Source organism: Pelodiscus sinensis, chromosome 13, assembly GCF_052426305.1.
Source record: "Pelodiscus sinensis isolate ZL-2025 chromosome 13, ASM5242630v1, whole genome shotgun sequence".
NCBI classification, from domain to species: domain Eukaryota; kingdom Metazoa; phylum Chordata; order Testudines; family Trionychidae; genus Pelodiscus; species Pelodiscus sinensis.
Window position 1 is genome coordinate 49,511,806 of NC_143064.1, and position 20,168 is coordinate 49,531,973.

The 20,168-nt window shown below is 45.4% G+C and overlaps 2 protein-coding genes across 10 annotated transcripts in view; one reads left to right on the forward strand and one right to left on the reverse strand.

Moving 5' to 3' along the window:
• Positions 1-9,734: 9,734 nt before the first annotated feature.
• CETN2 (centrin 2) lies at positions 9,735-18,952 on the reverse strand. 2 transcript variants are annotated; one of them, XM_006111335.5, is made up of 5 exons: positions 18,826-18,952; positions 17,367-17,525; positions 14,980-15,108; positions 12,320-12,457; positions 9,735-10,539 (listed from the first exon to the last, which is right to left on the reverse strand). In XM_006111335.5, exons 1-5 carry the CDS (start codon positions 18,826-18,828, stop codon positions 10,450-10,452), a joined length of 519 nt encoding a protein of 172 aa, XP_006111397.1. In that variant the 5' UTR covers positions 18,829-18,952; the 3' UTR covers positions 9,735-10,449. The 2 variants fall into 2 exon arrangements, with proteins under 2 accessions (XP_006111397.1, XP_089637836.1); XM_089781710.1 differs by lacking the exon at positions 18,826-18,952 and adding an exon at positions 18,332-18,771.
• Positions 18,953-18,993: 41 nt separating this feature from the next.
• The window catches only part of NSDHL (NAD(P) dependent 3-beta-hydroxysteroid dehydrogenase NSDHL), a 42,922-nt gene continuing 41,747 nt past the window's right edge, over positions 18,994-20,168 (forward strand). For 2 of the 8 annotated variants that reach the window (XM_075941226.2, XM_075941218.2), the window contains exon 1: positions 18,994-19,275. In XM_075941226.2, the coding sequence (XP_075797341.2) occupies positions 19,195-19,275 (81 nt within the window). In that variant the 5' untranslated portion in view covers positions 18,994-19,194. The remainder of the gene's footprint in view (positions 19,276-20,168) is intronic. The other 6 variants (XM_075941222.2, XM_075941225.2, XM_075941221.2 and 3 more) reach the window with 5 other exon arrangements.

Here is a 20,168-nt window from a genome sequence, read left to right on the forward strand (position 1 = left end):
TTTTATTTTTTAAATTGAAATGGAGATTTTATTGATGTTTGCTGGATTAGTGTGTGTCTCATGCATTATTTCTGCACATTTTTCTACAGATTTGGCCAGTTTTCAAATTGCTCTAAGGTTTTAGATGGTTTTAATAGCAGGGTTTTTTTATTTTATGGTATTTTATTATCCTGCTGTTGCACAAGAAGGTTGTCTACACTCACGGCTTCTTTTGTCGGAAGTATGCAAATGAGGCTAAGCGTGGAATATTGTCAAGCCTCATTTGCATACCTAATGAGCCGCGATTTTTGCAGAAGAGGCTCTTGCGCCAGAAGGAGCTGTCTACACTGTCCCTTCTTATGCAAGAAAACCCCTCTTGTGCAATGCTGTTACGTCAATTATTTTTGGGAATAACGGCATTGTGCAAGAGGGATTTTCTTGCGCAAGAAGGGGCAGTGTAGACAGCTCTTGGCACAAGAGCCTCTTCTGCAAAAATGGCGGCTCATTAGGTATGCAAATGAGGCTTGGCGATATTCCACACTTAACCTCATTTGCATACTTCTTACACAAGAAGCCGCGAGTGTAGACATAGCCGAAATGTATTAATTTATGGCATTTGTTAAGTTTTATTTTTAAAAACTATTCTTTGTTTGGATTTCAAATTAAGCATTGTTTGCTCTTTCAAAGTAAGTGCACTTTGTTTGCACTTTCAGATGTAAGCTGTGGTGTACGTTTTAATTTTTGGTTGGATCTTTAAAAGGATTGTTGACTTTGTTTTGATGGATTTGGAGTAAAGTCTATTTACTGTTTAATTTTAAACCCTGACCAGGTGGGGGAGAGGTGCCTGCCCTTTGACTGAGAAGGAACAGAGGTATGGCCCCTGTGATGGGTGGGTCCAGGTGATAGGGGGTGGGTGTGTGTGTGTGTGTGTGTGTGTGTGTGTGTGTGTGTGTGTACGCAATCCCCCCGCTTTTTGTCTCGCTCATCTCAGCTGCGCGCCCCCCCCCTCCACCAAAAAGACTGGCACTCACAACTGGCCAGCGGGTGTTACTGCTGCTCCTGGGAAACACTTTGTGCAGGAGCCTCAACTGGCCATGGGGTTCCAAAGTGAAGCAAACTTTTCATTACCTCATTGGCCAACAGGGGTCTCACAGAGGGTGCTGTCTTAGCTGGCCACTAGCAGTCACTTCTATTTCGGGGAGTGGCTAGGTACAAGTATCACCTGTCCCCCCCCCCCATCTGTCCACATGAGGTCACTGCCCCAAAGAGAGACCCCTCCCAAACTGCCCATCGGGGGGTCCCACTTACAATGGTGGGAAGACACACAGGATATTGCCCTAAGGGGCAGTGTATACTGTATTACCTGGCCACCAGGGGCTACTGCTGCAAAGGGCATGGTGGGCAATGATCTACAGGGCATTGCCCAAAGCAGCCACAAAGAGGATCCTTAAGGGTCCGGGGTAGGGAATGCCCTGCTGGGGTCCTTATGCAGTCACTGGCACAAGGAAAGGGTGTAGGCATGGTCAGGGCTACTGCCACACCTAGCCGTGGAGGGCAAGTGGATAGTGGACACTGCTTCAGGGCACTGAGCATGTAAGGGCTCTACCCTAAGTGGCCACAAGAGAGTGACAATAATAGAGTATGGAGGGGAGAATCCATGCAGAGTTCTGCCTCTCCTGGGCTCCAGGGGTCACTGCTGCTGTAGTCGTGATCTAGTGGTAGAAATAGGGAACAGTCCCCATGGCTTCCTTAGGTGGGATAAGGGAGAAATCACTGGAACAATTGGTGGAAATGTGCACAAGGTAGTGCCCTAGCGAGCCAGCAGGGATTTCTGCTTCCTATGAGTAGGTGAGGGAATAACTGAAGGATACGGCCTCACTTAAGTCACCAATTCGGCTCGTGTGCCTGTGTTTGTGCACGTGAAGTGCTGCCAGGAGGGGTAATGACGTGTGTGTGTCCATCAGCCTCCCCATTTCCACAGTGACCCGGGGTGGCTATCTGACATTTTGAGAAAAGAGTCTGTGGATGTTCATCACAGCATTAATTTACTTAACGTAGAGCACTCCTCAGAAACTTACAACCTCCACAATGACAGCCACCTGCCTGAGCTGCCACAATGACTGACGACAGCAAACCCCCCAGAACATACAGAACCGAAAGGAAGGAGCTTTAATGTGAAGCAATGAGATGCCACCTAAATAACCTAGTGAGAGGATTTGAGTAAGCAGATGAAGTGCAACTAACTGCACTGGGGAAAATCACAATCCCCCAGGGAGAAAAACTGGATTCTCCTGGGAAATCAAACCATCTCCAGCCAGCCTGGGATTCCCAGAGTTTGGGATTGGTGCAAGAATTCTCCCCATTCCCTGCCTGTTCGTCATCTGGGCATTTCCAGGGAAGTGCAAGACTAGACAGCCCTGCACAAATACCTCAGCCCTCTGTGACCCAATAAACCCCTGAAGTCACATCCTACGCACAACTGTAACAATCTTTGGACAAAATATGCCTTGTGAGATAGTATTGATCACCAAGTTACTACTTTTCAGATGCTGTCATGGTAAAGTAGATGTGGTAACAGTCTAAAGTTATGGAATTCCCCACGTAGGGTGTTAAAGGCACAAGTTCCCATTCACATAATTAGATGGAACTAGTCAAGTAGGCCTGCCCTGAAGAAAGGGTTTGTTTGCCTCAGTGCGCATATCAGCTATAAACAAACCCCTTGGAGGACAAGAGGGGTGCGTCTAGACTGGCAAGATTTTGCCGCCTGTCTACACTGGCCACGAGTATTTGCGCAAGAACACTGACTTTGTACTGTACAAAATCAGTGGTTCTTGCGCAAATACTCTGATGCTCCCGCTTAGGGGTAAGCCCTCTTGCACAAGTGGGCCAGTGTAGACAGCCAAGTTAATTTCTTGAGCAAGAAAGCCTGATGGCTAAAATGGCCATCTGCGCTTTCTTGCACAAGAGAGCATCTACACTGGCGTGGATGCTTTTGCGCAAAAGCAAATCTTTTGCGCAAAGGCACATGCCAGTATAGACACTCTCTTGCACAAATACTTTTAATGGAAAAACTTTTCCATTAAAAGTATTTGTGCAAAATTGTGCCAGTCTAGATGCAGCCGAGGGGAAGAAAGAAGCATTTCAGCATACACAGGTGAAAAACAGCACAGAGCCTCCTTCCTCCACCAAACTCCATGACTACATCTACAGTGGTGCGTTCTCATGCAAAAATTCTTCCAGAAGAGAGCGTTTAAACTGGTATGTGCTTTTGCGCAAGAGCATCCATGCCAGTGTAGACGCTCTCTTGCACAAGAGAGCTCCGATGGCCATTTTAACCATAGGGCTTTCTTGCGCAAGAAATTCATGTTGCCTGTCTATACTGGCCTCTTGCGCAAGAACAGTTGCGCAAAAGGGTTTATTCCTGAGAATGTCAGCGTTCTGGCGCAAGAATCCCTGATTTCATACATTAGAACGTCAGTTTACTTGAACAAGAACACGGGGCTGTGTAGACACAGCCTAGCTAGTCTCCTTGCTCTCAGCAAGACAGAATTTTACCTAAGGCAAATGTTTGGAAAATGCTTTACAAAAGCTGATTGAGCTGTAGAAATCAGGGGCAAAAACATCCCAAGTTCTTTTCCTTCCTGACCCACTCTGCAAATTGAAGTAATTTCTGAGGAGGAAACTGAGGCACAGATATCAGCCAGGGAAGCAGAGTTGATGCGGGTGGTGGCTAAAGTGCCCCATTGTAACCTACTGTTCCCCCAGTCCTGAGATGAGTCACCTATCCCCCTCACTGTGACACTGGCTGCTACCAATGGCAGCACAGCTCAGGGATGCTCACCCTCTGATGGGTCTCATGGCAGCTTGCACTTCCCACCACTCCTTGGCAGCTAGAAATTCCATGCTCCTCACTTCATGATAGGACCCTAACCCTAAGCAGTGAAGACTGATACCCTACATTTCTCACCAAGCCCCTTTTTCTCTTGGATCTAGCCACTTGCTTAGTGCCCTTAGTTCTTTGCCCCGTTCTGATATCTCTGTACCAAGATCCTGGGATATTGCCCCTGCAGGAGGGGGATACATAGTTTCTAGTGAAGGGAAAGGGGAGTAACCTGCCCCCTCTCTTCCCACAGGGTTAGTAATATTAGATCTTAAAAAAACAAAACCCCCCACTCCTGTGACAGTACAGATGAAGAAACAGATCTTTTTCTATATTGCAGAGTAAGTGGCACTGTTAAACAAAGGTGTGTTGGTATTCTAGTTGCTAGAATGCACACTCTGCAGCCACACTCACAAACAACCACCATCAAACACCAGAATACATCCTTCTGAAAATCCTCCCTCTTGCTAAGGAGCCAGCCTCGGTGTGTTGCTAGGCTCCTGGCTTCACAGGTGCAGCCTGTGGATTTAACAGACCTATTTAGCCACTTAAAAACCTCCCCAGTGGATGCTATTGAAATATGAGCTAGTTCTGCTTGAGATTTATAAGCATGAACAAGCTTCTTCTCCACCCTGACCCCTTCTCTTAGCAGGGGTAGCCTTAGCCTAGTGACAGTTTATGGCACCAGGATTTCCCCTCCTGTTTGGAGGCCCCTCCACTGACCCAAGACTCCATAGGGTTTGAAGGTGGGTGCCCTGGGGAGTAGGGTGAGGGGTAAGTGGGTGGTTTGGATTGCACTGCCTTAGCTGGCCTCTGGTCTCTTCCTGTGCCTGGCAAACCCACTTCACAGTCCCATTCGCCAACAAGAGGCTCCTGACACTGCTCTGCAAGTGCTCATTTCAAGCTGTCAGGGGTCACTGTCTCAATGGGAGAAGCAGCTGCAGGTTGTTCTGATTTTGCACGGTGCAGTGAGCATCTCCTAATGGCAGCCGGCATGTTTCCTGCCCCTCCAGCCTTTACCTATGGCAGTGTTTTCCAAATGGTATTCCTGAAAGCCTGGAGTTCCAGGGAAGTGAGAATTCCATTACAATAACATTTTATGATGTAAAAACATTAATATTTAAGCATTTATGAATTTTATTGAAATCAATTTTCATGTTTGTTTGCCTCCGTGTCCCTGTGTAATGCCAGCGTAGCCAGAGTGGGGATGATGTCAGTACTGAGTGCTGCATGCGATCTCCTGTTACATACCACCATGAATCCACATACTCGCTCTGTCACCCACGTGAGCCACACTCCCTAATACAAATATACTAGCACCGCAGCAGACAAAGTTTAGCATTTGTTTCTTATTACCCTTACTTATTTGTGGTCTACTTTTTCAGCTCCTTGTACAAGATATTAGGAAAAACTATTTCCCTAGGAGGGTGGTGAAGCACTGGGATGGGTTCCCTAGGGAGGAGGTGGAGTCTCCATCCCTAGAGGTGTTTAAGTCTCGGCTTGACACAGCCCTGGCCGGGTTGATTTTAGTTGGAATTGGTCCTGCCTAGAGCAGGGGGCTGGACTTGACCTTCTGAGGTCTCTCCCAGTTCTATGATTCTAAGACTTATTAGTGGTTCTGCAAAATTCTTTTGAGTTTAAAAGGGTTCTGTGGCCAAATAAAATTGGGAAACACTGGCCTATGGTGACAATGCCTGCTCAGGGCATAGCCAGTCATGGTGCCCTTGCTGGCAGCCTGTTGTGTTATAGGCTGCAGCCCCTGGCCCAGTCCTTTGCTCCAGGACACCCTGTAATAGGGTCTCAGGCAGTAATCCCAGCCCTACCCTTCCCATTGCCTTCTGCACCAGCAGCCACTCAGCAATCTGCTCCAGGAGGGGGCTTGCCTTGCCCTTGTCTGGCACCTGTGCACCAAGGGCACCTGCGTCCATAATCACAGCATGAGCTCTGATGGCCATGCGCTGAATTTGCTTCAACTCCTGGCACATAGACTCTGGTGCTTGATGGCAGCTCCGCAAAAGGCCATGGGGGCAGCAAAGAAGCAGGGATGACGTGGTAGCTGCCCCTTTGCTAGGGGTGCCTGTTCTGCTGAGGGGATAGAACTAGTGCTGCCCATTTGTGGGCTGGGTATCACAAAGGGTCCTTCTCAATACAATTCAGGGCTGAGGCTAGAGCTGACCTATGCTGCAAGGACCTACCTTGCACGGGGTTATGTTTCTGCAATAGAGAGAAGGCACTTGAACATTCCACAGCTCACCAAGCCCTACACCTTTTACTAAGTGCCTCCTGCATATCATGCCCCAGCTGATGCTGATTGGTTAAATTCAGCTGGCTTCCAGGGAGGCATCTTCACTGAGGCAAGGCAGCAAAGCCTGGGAGCCCAGTGGGCAAGAGCTGCTGCTTCCAAGAGGAGGGAATAATACAATACCAATCTCTAGCCTGGAGTGATTCTCAGCCAGGGTGAAACAGTTTATTGTACATCAGAACATGACAGGAAATTCTCAGGGGCCTCTGGCCTCAAAAGTCTCAGAACAATCTATCTTGCATCAAGATGGCTCAGGCTACCCTTTGTCTACAGTCCAGAAGTTACATCCTTCCAGCCAAAAATCATGTATCACCTTCCAGAAATCCCCTCTGGTTTTTTCCCCCCCTTTGTTTCTGGGCAAACAGATCACCTGGACCTTCTCCCTTCTGTCCTTCATTCCCACTGGCCAGAACCAGCTGCCTCCAAACATGGAGTGGGCCTCCAGATCACAAAGGCTATGTCTACACTCACGGCTTCTTGCACACGTATGGCTATTCTTGCACAAGAATCTGCAGCGCGTCCACACTGCCCGCCCGCTCTTGTGCAAGGAAATGTACAGTATGTCATAGTAAGAGAGGGCTTCTTGTGCAAGAGCTATACTCTTTTTTAACAGGTGTAAGCCCTCTCGCGCAGGAGCTCTTGCGCAAGCGGGCAGTGTGGCCGCTCGGCAAGGATTTCTTCCGCAAGAAAGCCCTATGACTAAAATGGCCACCAGAGCTTTCTTGCGCAAGAGAGCGTCCACACTGCCATGGGAGCTCTTGTGCAAAAGCACAGCTCGCACAAGCACAGCTCGCACGTAGCAGTGTGGACGTTTTCTTGCGCAAGAAGCTGCGAGTGTAGACATAGCCTAAGGCTGTATCTACATTGGCATGATTTTGTGCAAAAGCGGCCGCTTTTGTGCAAAAACATGCTGCCTGTCTACACTGGCGGGGAGTTCTTGCGCAAGAACTATGATGCTCTATGTCTATTGCGCAAGAACTATGATGCTCTTGCTCAAGAATAAGCAATGCTTTTGATTTATTTATATGCTTTTGCTTTGGTATAGGCAGGGAGGTTGTTATTTTGATTTGATTTGAGTGAGGAATTTTTAGAGGGGCTAAAAACAAACTGTTATATTATGCCTTGTTTAGGTGGGCTTTTGGGTTTTTATGGATTTTTTATTTTTATGGTAGGCACAGGGGAGATGGGGATTTATTATTGTAAGGGCTGGGTGGTTAAAGCTATTTTATTTTTTAATATTGGCTTTAATTTAATTTAGTTTTATTAATTAACAATTTAATTTTTGGTTTAAATATTTGGTTAGGTTTAGTGAAATGGATACAGAGCTGGACAGATTTTTTAAACTATTTAGGATTAATTGGTTGGCTTGGCTGGTGTTTAGGCCTTTACGAGCATTGGATATTACTGCATTTATTAGCTTGGATTTTATATAATTTTTGGACTATGACATAAGTGTTGCTGATAGAGTTTTTAGGCCTAAACTAATTTGTGATGGTATTTGCTAAGCTTTTTTGTTGCCTAATTAGGCACTTGCTAATTTGATTAGCCAGTTTAGCACACAGCTGGTTTATACCAGTGTGGAACATTATTAACGTAAGGACTAGTGATAGTTGTTTTGGTTTTGGGACAGGTTTGTTTAGGACATGATGCATAATTGGGAGGCTTTATTTTGTTTTTAAGGATTTGGTTAATAATATTTAAATGAGGGCAAGTTAGCAATGGCTATTGTTTAACAAATGACAGCTATGCTTTAGGGGTTACCTTTGTTTGGGCTTTAAGTGGTAAGCCCTAGTGGGAGTTAGTAGGTTTAACTTTAGTAGCTTAATGTTAGTATTTAGCTTTTTTTATAATATTTTATATAAACTTTAACTTGGAGGACTGTGTATTTTTTGTTTTTTTAGTGTTTGTTGTTACAATAAACAAAATAATTATGTGTGAATGAGGGGAGGCCTAAGGCTGTGTATTTTTTATTGCTATTAGTGTGTATTTGTTTTATGTATGTGATTTGAAGGAGGTTATATTGACTAGTTACTGTTTTTTTTTTATAGGACTAAGCATGGTTTACAGATGTTTAATTGTTAATAGGAACCTATGCAATTTTATAATTTTTTAGGCTTTTTAAGGCATTAGGCACTAATGAGTAGCAAGGCAAGTAGCTGTTATTGCAATGGTGAGGTTATTAGTTTTTTTATTGTTGTGGGCATTTTTACTTAAATATGCTGATGTTTTACGTGCCCGTGTTGTTTTTTATAGATTTTTTTTATTATTTTTGGCTAAACTACTTTATGGTTGGTGTGCATATTTATAGAAGCTAAATATTTTATTTGTGTAGCCATTAAAGCAAAACCAATTTGGGGGGAAAGGGTTGGTACCCTACTTTTAGTTTTTTTGTTTACGTGATGCATTTTTTTGCTTTTTTTGTTTGTTTTTTGTTTACCTGTGGAGACATTGTTAACATTTTTTTAGCTTAAACAATTATTAATTATTTTTTTATTAAATGTTAAAGTTGCCAATTGACTAAGTTTAGAGTTGCTAACTGATTGGGCTTAATTATTAATTTTGTTGGTTTAAATTAACGCTTTTGCTTTATTTAAATTATTTTTTTATTAAAACAATATTTTATATACAACAATATTTGTAATATGTATTACAATTAAGACACACAAGACAAACTTGGACAGTTCTGTCATAACATAATAAGTTTATGTTCTATGTTTTGTTGTTGTTGGTTGTTGTTTTTTTAGCTGGCATTAGCGCTTTTTGATGATTTGAAAGACAAGAAAACATTTTTACTTTTGTTGGGGTGGCTGCTTATAACTTAAATATTGCCTAAGATTTGTTAGGGGAACCGGTTATAGCTAGTTTTTTACCACTTTTATGGGCGAGTGAGCTATAACTTTACGAGAATAAGGGCGCTTTATTGGTACTTGTGACCTTTTACTTTGCTCTCTTGTGCAAATACTTTAATGCAAGAACTGTTGCGTTAGAGTATTTGCGTAAGATCATGCCAATGTAGACGTAGCCGTAGTGTTGCTAAGTTCCACCGCATCCAGGCCACTGATGGGCAATCTTCAACCTGCATGTGGTCTGCAGCCCCATTGGCTCCCCTCCCACATGCACTTCCTGCTCCTCCCTCACAACACTTTTGGAGCACCACAAATCCCCTAATATGTGCTCCATCCTCTTCCCTCCCACAGCTTGAGCAGCTGCAACCCAGAGCGGGGGAGGAGTAGGAAATGCAGGGCTCCAGTGCCCCACTGGACAAGAGGTCTACGAGGGAAAGGGATAGACAGGGGTCTGTGGGCTCATGTAGCCCATTCACTATTTGTGGTTGCCCCACTGTCTGGGCTCCAGGCTGCTCGGCATGGTCACACCAGGTCCTCTGCAACAACAAACACCCTCTCCCATCACCTCATTAAACATTCAGCACAGAGTCATTTCTAGGGGTGATGAAATGGGGAATTTTCTTAGGGTTTTGCATAAATACTATTTACATATTATCAGTCTAATAAGAGAATTTGGTGCATTTACTTTGTTGTTTGCAAAATCAAGAAGTCAACTGTGTCAACCATGATGACTAAAAAAATCCAGTAATTTATTTAAAGCAAAATTATACAATTAGGAGCCATTGAGTAATCCCCACAACAGTCTGTTTTTTAAACTGTTGTAACATCTTCCTTTCCCCCACCATTAAGAATAGATTGCATAAAGATGAACTTCTCAGAGAGCAATACATTAAGTTGTAGCAATCTGCTCACTTATATGTTTTTCAAAAGTATACTAAAAGAAGGAAAAGGCTCATTCTTTGCCATAAAAGCATGGTGTTCTTTGGACACAGGTTAAAAAGCTACTTCCTGCCATTCTATCAAATGCAGCATTTAATATTACTGAGCCCAAACCAAGACTTTGGATCCAAACACACCCTGAAATGTGGGGAAGTTTGTATTAGACATCTCTGGCTTTGAGCTCTCTTGCATTAACAAATCTGTAAGCGCGCACAATCTTTTTCTGGTTCTAATTTGGCTAAGAAGATTCTGAAAATATGAATTGTATGTTTGAAACAAACGGTGTGGAAAACCAACAAGAATAAATGCATGAAAGTTTTTCCTCCATGAAAATAGTCTCAGCTTGAAGTTGGAACATTTCACAAATGAAGTTTAAAGATCAGCCAAACAGAACAGAGTGACCCAACTTTTCTTTTAACCCTAAGAAATGACAGAGGCTGGAGAAATCTGATGCGCCTACCAAATATATTTCCAAATGTATAAAAAGAAAATCCACAAACATATCAGTAAAGACTGGTCTTCTTCATGATCCTCAGGAATTCCTGTTCATTCACTTCCCCATCTCCATCTCGATCTGCTTCATCAATCATTTCCTGCATGATATTAAGGAGTCAGAGACCAGATTAGATGAGCCCACTGAAGTATATTAAGGAAGAGAGAAACGGAAAGAACCCAGGACTTTGACAGCAAATTTCACATCCAATCTAGTCAAAAGTACTTATTATTCTACTATATACATTGTGTGATACAGGAACTATGCTGGAAGGAACAAAAAAACCCAAGAGATCCTGCTGTATTGTATCTTTGTAACTGCTCATTACTGGAATTTTACTGCAGTCACTGGTGTTACAAAAGTATAATTATGAGAAGGATCTATCTGGCCATATATGCTCAATGTAGTCTGGGTCCACGGAGCCTATTTTAGACCAAACAAACCAACAAAAAAAACTTGTATTTTTTGTAGTAGCACACATGGAAAGAACTTTGTGTTAAGATTCTAAAAGGACAGCACAAGATTCACTTGAGGAATACGTTGCTGTGTCTGCATTGGGCAAAAGCTCCTTCTGGGGTGTGGATCTTAGTCCCAGAATACCGCCATTTGAGCCAGGATGACGCTCCCAGAGTAGAGAAAACAGTAGAGAGAGTGAGAAGGAAAAAGGCAGCAGGAAATTGAGATAATTTAAGTAAAGCTTAGCACTTTCTATTATTACAAACATACACATATACCTGCTTGCATCAGGATGAGCTGCATGTAGCACAGGACTTGATGGGACAGGGAAGATCAAGAGTAAGTTTAAACAACCTTTACATCCCCACTCCTGATCCTAGTGCCCATTGTGTGCCCCTTCCACATAAGCCAGAGCAACCACGGGATTGTGCTGGTTGACATTAGCCACCATGGAGCCATTATACCAACCAGCAGGGCTCAATAAATAATACAATCTACTCGCCCATGGCGAGCAGATTGTAACCTTGAAGAGCCGGGTTTGGGCGATCTGTGCATGCGCAGATCGCTGGACAGCGTGGTTGGCAAGTGGGGCTCGCTGCAGTTCGGCAAGCCCTGCCAACCAGAATTCACAGGCACACAGCAATGCTCTGAACACATTCTCTTGCCCTATCATCCTCCTGCCCTGAAGACTAAGCAGGTTTTAACACAGATCGGCTGTGTCTAGACTAGCAAGTTTTTCCGCAAAAGCAAGTGCTTTTGCAGAAAAACTTGCCAGATGTCTACACTGGCCGCTTGAATTTCTGCAAGAACACTGACTTTCTACTGTCTGAAATCAGTGCTTCTTGCAGATATACTATGCTGTTCCCGTTCTGGCAAAAGGGCCAGTGTAGACAGCTCAGATTGGCGCTTTTTTGCACAAAAGAGTGTCTAGATTGGCACGGACGCTTTTCCGCAAAAAGAGCTTTAGCGGAAAAGCATCCGTGCCAATCTAGACGCTCTTTTCTGAAATGCTTTTAACGGAAAATCATGCCAGTCTAGACATAGCAATCCAGTTGTTCCACCAAGGAATTGCCCCCCACAGGAAAAAATCCTCAAGTACTTGGTTAGGGCAGTTTTAGGGCCCTTTTGCACTGCTACTGCAGTGCAAACAGGACATACTATGGAGTGTAAAAGAACAAAAGATCTCTTGAGTATCAAACATCTTTTAAAAAGAGCTTATTCAAGGACCTATGTACGCGTTGTAAACTAATTCAGAACACTGCTGCAACATTTCTGGATTCTGTGGCATTTTAGTGCACCAGACTGGTGATTCCAGAGCAATGTCACCTATGTTAAAAGTGTATGTTAATTAAATCTCACATGAAATACAGTCATGGACTACAATGTACACTATAGACATAGGCAAATTCATACAAGGCACAAACCTGTAGCTCCTCATCTGTGAGATTTTCCCCAAGTTCCTTGGCCACACGTTTAAGGTTTTTGAATGAGATTTTGCCAGTTTCATCATCATCAAAGAGTTTGAAAGCCTTCAGAATCTCCTCTTTAGAATCTTTTTCGGCCTTAAAGAAATACAACATACCAGTTCGTAGACAAAAATTTTTAACTTTGTAGTTAAGTCTAAGAGTACATCTCAGGAATTTGTGTAAAAATTGTAGTTATCAAAACAAACCTTAGAAATACAAGAAACTCAGTTAACATTCCATTTAAAATAAACTCAATTATTTGAAATTATGCAAATAGTGAGGAAAGCACTCAACAAACCTTAATTTTGCCAAAGTAATGATGTTTTTCAAATGTCATTTTTCTGTTCCTTTCATATCTAGGACCAGATTAAAGTTTTGCAGCATCAAACTCCTACACAGGTGGGCAACCTGTGGCCCATAAGGGTTCTGTGTGTAGCCTGCAAGACATTTTGTTTACCATGCTCATGTGCAGAGTTTCAGATTCTGCTGGTTTCCATCTGCACAGTTTTATTCATACTGGTATTACTAAAGTGACACACACATGAAGCAGGGACAAATTAAATCAGGTGCATGCCGATTGCACAAAATGTAGACTGAGAGAACCATCCGCTCCTTCTCCATCCAATCAAAGTGCTGCTACAGTTTAATTGGCACACACTGCAAAATCTAAGTATGCAAGCACAGGCTAGGTCTAGACTAGACTTTTTGCGCAAGAAGCTTTTTTCGGAAGAGATCTTCCAAAAAAATTACTTGCAAAAGAGAGCGTCCACACTGCAAAAGTGCATCGAAAAAGCAATGTGCTTTTTCAAAAGATAGCATCCAGACTGCCTGGACACTCTCTCACATGTAAACAGTGATTGCTATGGACAGAATGGCCACCAGGGCACCTGTGCTTTTTCCTCTTTCCTCTTCTTTTGAAAGAACTTCCTCTTCCCTGTCCACACATGCCTTTTTCCAAGAGAGTTCTTTCGCATAAAGACTTCTTCCACATAGAATGAGGCTTACCAGTTGCGCAAAAAGCCCTCTGTTCTTTCGATTTACTGTCAAAAGAGTGTGCTTGCAGTGTGAATGTAACTCAAGTTTTGTCGGAAAAACAGCTGTTTTTCTGACAAAACTCTGTAGTCATAAGAACATAAGAATGGCCATACTGGGTCAGACCAAAGGTCCATCCAGCCCAGTACCCTGTCTGCCAACAGTGGCCAATGCCAAGTGTCCCAGAGGGAATGAATCGAACAGGTAATGATTAAGCAATCTCTCTCCTGCCATCCATCTCTACCCTTTGACGAACAGAGGCTAGGGACACCATTCCTGACCCATACTGGCTAATAGCCATTTATGGACTTAACCTCCATGAATGTATCTAGTTCTCTTTTAAACCCTGTTATAGTCCTAGCCTTCACAACCTCCTCAGGCAAGAAATTCCACCAATTGATTATGCGTTGTGTGAAGAACTTCCTTTTATTTGTTTTAAACCTGCTGCCCATTAGTTTCATTTGGTGGCCCCTAGTTCTTACATTATGGGAACAAGTAAATAACTTTTCCTGATTCACTTTCTTCATACCACTCATGATTGTATAGACCTCTATCATATCCCCCTTAGTCTCCTCTTTTCCAAGCTGAAAAGTCCCAGTCTCTTTAATCTCTCCTCATTATGGGACCCGTTCCAAACCCCTAATAATTTTAGTTGCCCTTTTCCGAACCTTTTCCAATGCCAGTATATCTTTTTTGAGATGAGGAGACCACATCTCTATACAGGATTCAAGATGTGGATGTACCATGGATTTATATAAGGGCAATACGATATTCTCCATCTTATTCTCTATCCCTTTTTATGATTCCCAACATCCTGTTTGCTTTTTTGACTGCCGCTGCACACTGCATGGACATTTTCAGAGGACTATCCACGATGACTCCAAGATCTCTTTCCTGATTGGTTGTAGCTAAATTAGACCCCCATCATAGTATATGTATATTTGGGGTTATTTTTTCTAATGTGCATTACTTTATATTTATCGACATTAAATTTCATTGCCATTTTGTTGCCCAGTCACTTAGACATAGCCACAATTAGCAAAACTACCTTATCCCAGGAGACCATCTTGGTTATGATGGTCTTGCGGCCCATTGAGATAAGGATGACCACTCATATGGCCCACTCACTCACCTAGGTTGCCTACTGCTGTTCTAAACTGTCAAAAATGTTATTTTGTTATCAGGGAGGTTTTCTAAGATTTTTTTGGTACACAGATCATAGTTGTTATCTTAAATTTGGAAAAATACTGAACTAGTACAACAACTATCACTGTCATCCTTGCAACTTATCAACATCACAGCTTTTCTTGGGGGTTAAAGTTGTTTTTCCTCTCTAGTGTGGTTTTGATTATATTAATTTCTTTCCATTCCCTTCTTTTTAAGCAGTCGTATCAGAAACAAATCTTAAAGACACCACTAACTGTGATGGGATTGTTCCTGTTTATAGCCATAAATTCTACATACTTGGTTCCTAAGATTAGGTTGGAAAGTTTTGAGTCCTTTCAATTCCCACTGAATTTAACAGGAACTGAAATGCACTGAACAGATTGTAAAATTGGTTTCATTGACTGTCCCAATTTACATACCATCTTCTGAGTCATCACCACCAGAAAGTCACTGAAGCTTATCTTTCCTGTTCCTTCCTTATCAATGTCAGATATCATTTTCTTGATCTCTTCTTTTTTGGGTTCAAATCCTAGTGCTCTCATGGCCACCTGCAAACAGGGAAATGAAATTAGCCTCTCTGTGGGCATTGGAAATAGAACAAGAGAAGAAAAAAGAAAAAACTATGCCATGCTTTTAAAATAGGTTCTCCCAAGTCTCCTAAGTGCACTCAGCTTCAGCGTAACACTTAGCCAGCTGGAGAGAACTGAATATCTTTACAGCAACCCCTTTGGCTAGTATAGAAACTCTCTAGACATACTCTGGAGAATGTTGTGTCCAGCCTTCTCTGGTCAACTGGCAAGGAAGTGAACTCAGTAAAGGGTGAAATTAATGGAAAACAGAAGTTCTTGGTATTCTGTATAGACCCTCTTTCTTCCATAAGATAAAACCCCAGCAGATTTAAGACTCATCACCCATGCTGCCTAAGGAATTGTTCCATCTGATCCTGAGGTCTTTAACCTTATTCATTTGATCTTTAACTTTCTAAAACAAAACATCAAGTTTGAAGGCAGCTATGAATGACACTGCCCAAAACTCTGGTGCCAGTTCCATTTGGAAACCATGCAAATTAAATATTCTTTTCCTTTGTGTGTGTGTCATGTAGCAAAACCCAGGCTTGAGAAAAAAAGAGCCATTCTTAAGAAGGTTATCTACTTAAGCACACTTTGAGACAAGGCTGGGCAAGATGCAGCCTGGGGGCCAGATCCAGCCCAATTAACAGTTTGATCCGGCCTGTGGGCTGCATCTGGTTGCTTTCTATTTATATCCTACTGCCCATGCCACCAAATTTCCAGGCAGTGGCTCAGGCAGTAGGATCCTATTTAAATGGGTTCACAGCTCTCAGTTGTGGTGCTTTCTGGCAGGAGTCGGAGCTGTAAACCTTTTAAATAGCCACAGCAATCCTTGGCCGTTTGCTACCTGGCGGCTACCAGGCCATTTGCTGTGTTTAATTCAAAGCCTGCAGCATGGCAACTCTGGGGGGAGGCTAATCCCCAGGCCCCACCCCTTCCAGAGGTGTAGCCAACCCATGACCACATCGCAACATTCATTAAGTTCCGCCCTCCCCCCATAAATATTATTGCCCACCCCTACTTTGAGGACTGGGTTTTCCTCCTTTCTTGCTTAGGACACTCATAACCCATTCAGAGGTAAGTATCCTAGTTAGGTGAAAGGTTTGAATAAACAAATAGTACAGCTCTAACAGACCACCTTTTCTCTATCAAAAATTAGGTGTGGATGAGGTAATAGGAAATGCAGAGAGCTCTCCTATTTTATTGGTAAAAGGAATACTACACAACTATGTGGACACTACCTTCAATGAGGAATCTCAGATCTACTGAAAAAGCCTGGTTCAGACTTCCTGGAGTCATTAGGGCAGTAACTGGACAGCAAAGAAAGGTCACAACCTTCAAGAAGCTTAGGGTTAAGGAGAAGATAAGATGTGAACTACGGTATCTAGTGCGCCTCAGTTCAACCATCACTTAATGCCTAGTGGGAGTTAAGGCCTATGCCTTGATATAAATCTTCAGCAGAAGGTATAAAACAGCTGGGATTCTGGTTTCTCAATAAAGCTCCTTCAAAGAGCTGAACAGTCGTTTTTGTCTATCATACATATAGAAGGTATTTCAGCCTCCCATCAAATTTCACTAACATCATGATGATTTCTCTCAATGAGTACAGAAATCCACTCCCCCTAGAATGCCCCCAGGAAAGCACTATTTAGCAAGAAGCATATATGAGAGGTTTTCCCACTCCTCCACATATTTGGCTTTTGTGTTTACTGGTGAAGAGACAAATAGCAGTAATGAAGTTTGCTTTTCTTCATGATCCTCTGAGTGCGGCAGCAGAAGAGCGAGATCAGGAAAGCAGGAAAATTGTTGACAGGATTAGTCATCATTTCCCTAATGGAATGAATCAGGTACTCATTTCCCTAATGGAAAGAATCAGGTACTCATATCTGCTCTGTCAGATACAGAAATGAATGACACTGGCATGTTTTTAACAATGGCTTTCAGAATGGTACGGTCCTAACTTGGCTTATGTAATGACCAAAAACCTTTGACTTCCTACCAACATATACAAAATTCATGATATCCTAGAACTACATTCCAGAATGTGTTTGTCAACCCAGCTACAAGAGCCCCATGGGAGTAAGAGACAGCCACAAAGAGAGACATACAGCAACTGTGTGGGGATTGCAGCAGTTTTGTGCCATGAAGAAATCAACCCTCCCCAGCTGCAACATAAATTAGATGAGATCTCTATATATCAAGGTCCTTTTTCTCTTTAACATGGAGTTTAATCTTGCCTTGAGCTCCTTAACATCTATGCTCCCACTGCCATCGGTATCAAACAAATCAAAAGCCTCTCGGATCTCCTGCTTCTGGTCTTCAGTTAGTTCAAGTTTAGGACCTGTCTTCTTCCTCTGGGTTGCTGCCCCTAATGTAGATTTCTTGAAGCTGGAAGCCTTGAAATATTAACAGAAGAGCAGAGACTAGAATTAGATTCCCAAAGCAAGGCAAACAGGACTCTCAGCACTTGGGGAGAACAATCCTGAATGGAACCAGAAGCCTCAGCAAGCCTTGTGATTTCCAGTGAGCAAGAGATGTGGCCACACAAAAATATAACAAGCAGCAGGACAGAAGTATGGCTTGTGAAGACAGAAATTTCTAGCTAAAAGTTATATCTTGCAGAGATAACAGGTCCCTGCCAATGTTCCTTTTAATCTTTTACAGCCCATGCAAATTTTTTTACAGGCATAGAAGCATGTGCGAATGTGCACTAGGAATGTTAAAATGCATTTAATTATGTAATCATGTAACTGCAAAAAATTTCAGCAGTTCTACATGGGGGAGGGGGCGATGACGAAGCAACTCCTTCCTGCAGCACCAGCATGGGAGGAGGGACAAGTGGTTTCATGGGAGTTGGTACATGCAATGAACTGGTTTAAAAGGCTGCCCCCCTCCCCACGCAAAAGGGGGGGAGCTGCATGTAACTGTACATGTGAACTGACCAACCCAGGCTCATTGGTTAACTGTGGACATGGTTACACTTTCACATCCCTAATGTTTCTATGCATAGTGCACAAAAAAACCTGGCTGTGGGCTCTTTGCTAGTCAGCTGGGCAGCACTGAAATCGCTCCTGAGTGGCCCATCAGCGCACAGCTGACAGGGAACACTGGTCCCGGAATACTATGCTGCATCTCTACTTGCAGCTCAGAGCACAGACCCAGCACATGGTGCAAGGCGCCAGAGTGCGCAGCGAGATCTCACCTCTGCAAGCCAGGCAGCAGGAAGCAGCAGCCTGGAGCCCACCCTGGCCCAAGTGACCAGGCCCCCTCGCCCAAGTGACCACGCCCTGGGCCCAAGTGACCACGCCCCCTCGCCCAAGTGACCAGGCCCTGGGCCCAAGTGACCACGCCCCCTCGCCCAAGTGACCACGCCCTGGGCCCAAGTGACCAGGCCCCCTGGCCCGACGGGAGCGGAACACGGAGGCAGGGCAGCCCGGACTCGTCTCAGCTTTGTAACGCCCCTCCCCCCGGGCATTTCACAACGCTACGGGCCACCCCCGGGCTCGACCGGCAAGGCGCAGCGCCCCGGGGCAAGGCGAGCGGGGAGCCCTGTCCGCCCCCCCCTCCCCCAGCCGCGGTGTGGGGTGAGGTCGGCGCGTCTCTGTGACAGGCCGCGGGGCCTAGGCTGCTGCAGCACACTGCGGCGGCTCCCTCGAGCGGCTGCTTCGCCCGTGCTCCCGGCTCGGCCCCACTTACCATCCCGCAATCCGGGGCTCAGCCCCTCCGCCGGGTCCTGACAGGAAAAAAGGGGCGGGGCCGCGATAAACGGCACCCTTTGCCAAGGACCAACAAGTCTATCTGATGCCATGGCAACCATCTTTCCTATTGGTTAAAGGCCTTGCGCGGGAGACCCGTTCTGTGTGCCGATTGGTCAAGATGCCTAGTAAGCGGATCCGGAAGAAACGGGACCTATTCAGCCTTCCATCGAGTTAATTGGCTGAAGCGATGTAACCAGAAAACCAATCAGAGAGCTCGCTGGGGCTCGGCTGATTCTCGGCCCACGAGCCGTGCGGCGAGAAGGAGGGGCTAACGCCAAAGGCTGTTGCCAATTGGACAGCTCGAAGGATGTGGGCGTGTCCGGGGCGGAAGAGCTGGGTCTGGAGTGGGACCGGTGAAAGGGGCGTCTGGTGGCCTGTTAGGCGCAAGGTAGGGGCGGGAAAGGGCTAAGGGGGGCTGTGGGGAGCGTTGGGAGGGGCCGGGGTTGGTGGGGGGGCTGTGGGGAGCGTTGGGAGGGGCCGGGGTTGGTGGGGGCTGTGGGGAGCGTTGGGAGGGGCCGGGGTTGGTGGGAGCTGTGGGGAGCGTTGGGAGGGGCCGGGGTTGGTGGGAGAGCTGTGGGGAGCGTTGGGAGGGGCCGGGGTTGGTGGGGGCTGTGGGGAGCGTTGGGAGGGGCCGGGGTTGGTGGGAGAGCTGTGGGGAGAGTTGGGCCGGGGTTGGTGGGAGCTGTGGGGAGTGTTGGGCCGGGGTTGGTGGGAGAGCTGTGGGGAGTGTTGGGCCGGGGTTGGTGGGAGCTGTGGGGAGAGTTGGGCCGGGGTTGGTGGGAGCTGTGGGGAGAGTTGGGCCGGGGTTGGTGGGAGAGCTGTGGGGAGAGTTGGGCCGGGGTTGGTGGGAGAGCTGTGGGGAGAGTTGGGCCGGGGTTGGTGGGAGAGCTGTGGGGAGAGTTGGGCCGGGGTTGGTGGGAGCTGTGGGGAGTGTTGGGCCGGGGTTGGTGGGAGAGCTGTGGGGAGAGTTGGGCCGGGGTTGGTGGGAGCTGTGGGGAGTGTTGGGCCGGGGTTGGTGGGAGAGCTGTGGGGAGAGTTGGGCCGGGGTTGGTAGGAGAGCTGTGGGGAGAGTTGGGCCGGGGTTGGTGGGAGCTGTGGGGAGTGTTGGGCCGGGGTTGGTGGGAGAGCTGTGGGGAGAGTTGGGCCGGGGTTGGTGGGAGAGCTGTGGGGAGTGTTGGGCCGGGGTTGGTGGGAGAGCTGTGGGGAGAGTTGGGCCGGGGTTGGTGGGAGCTGTGGGGAGAGTTGGGCCGGGGTTGGTGGGAGAGCTGTGGGGAGAGTTGG

What these genes read in the sequence shown, in the direction of transcription:
- CETN2 (XM_089781710.1), bottom strand. Translation starts at nt 18,604, where the DNA reads ATGCCCGGGGGGAGGGGCGTTACAAAGCTGAGACGAGTCCGGGCTGCC. An exon ending in CTGCTGCCTGGCTTGCAGAG is followed by an intron (nt 17,526 to 18,331) that starts GTGAGATCTCGC and finishes TAATATTTCAAG; the next exon opens with GCTTCCAGCTTCAAGAAATC. An exon ending in TAGATGTTAAGGAGCTCAAG is followed by an intron (nt 15,109 to 17,366) that starts GCAAGATTAAAC and finishes CCCTGTTTGCAG; the next exon opens with GTGGCCATGAGAGCACTAGG.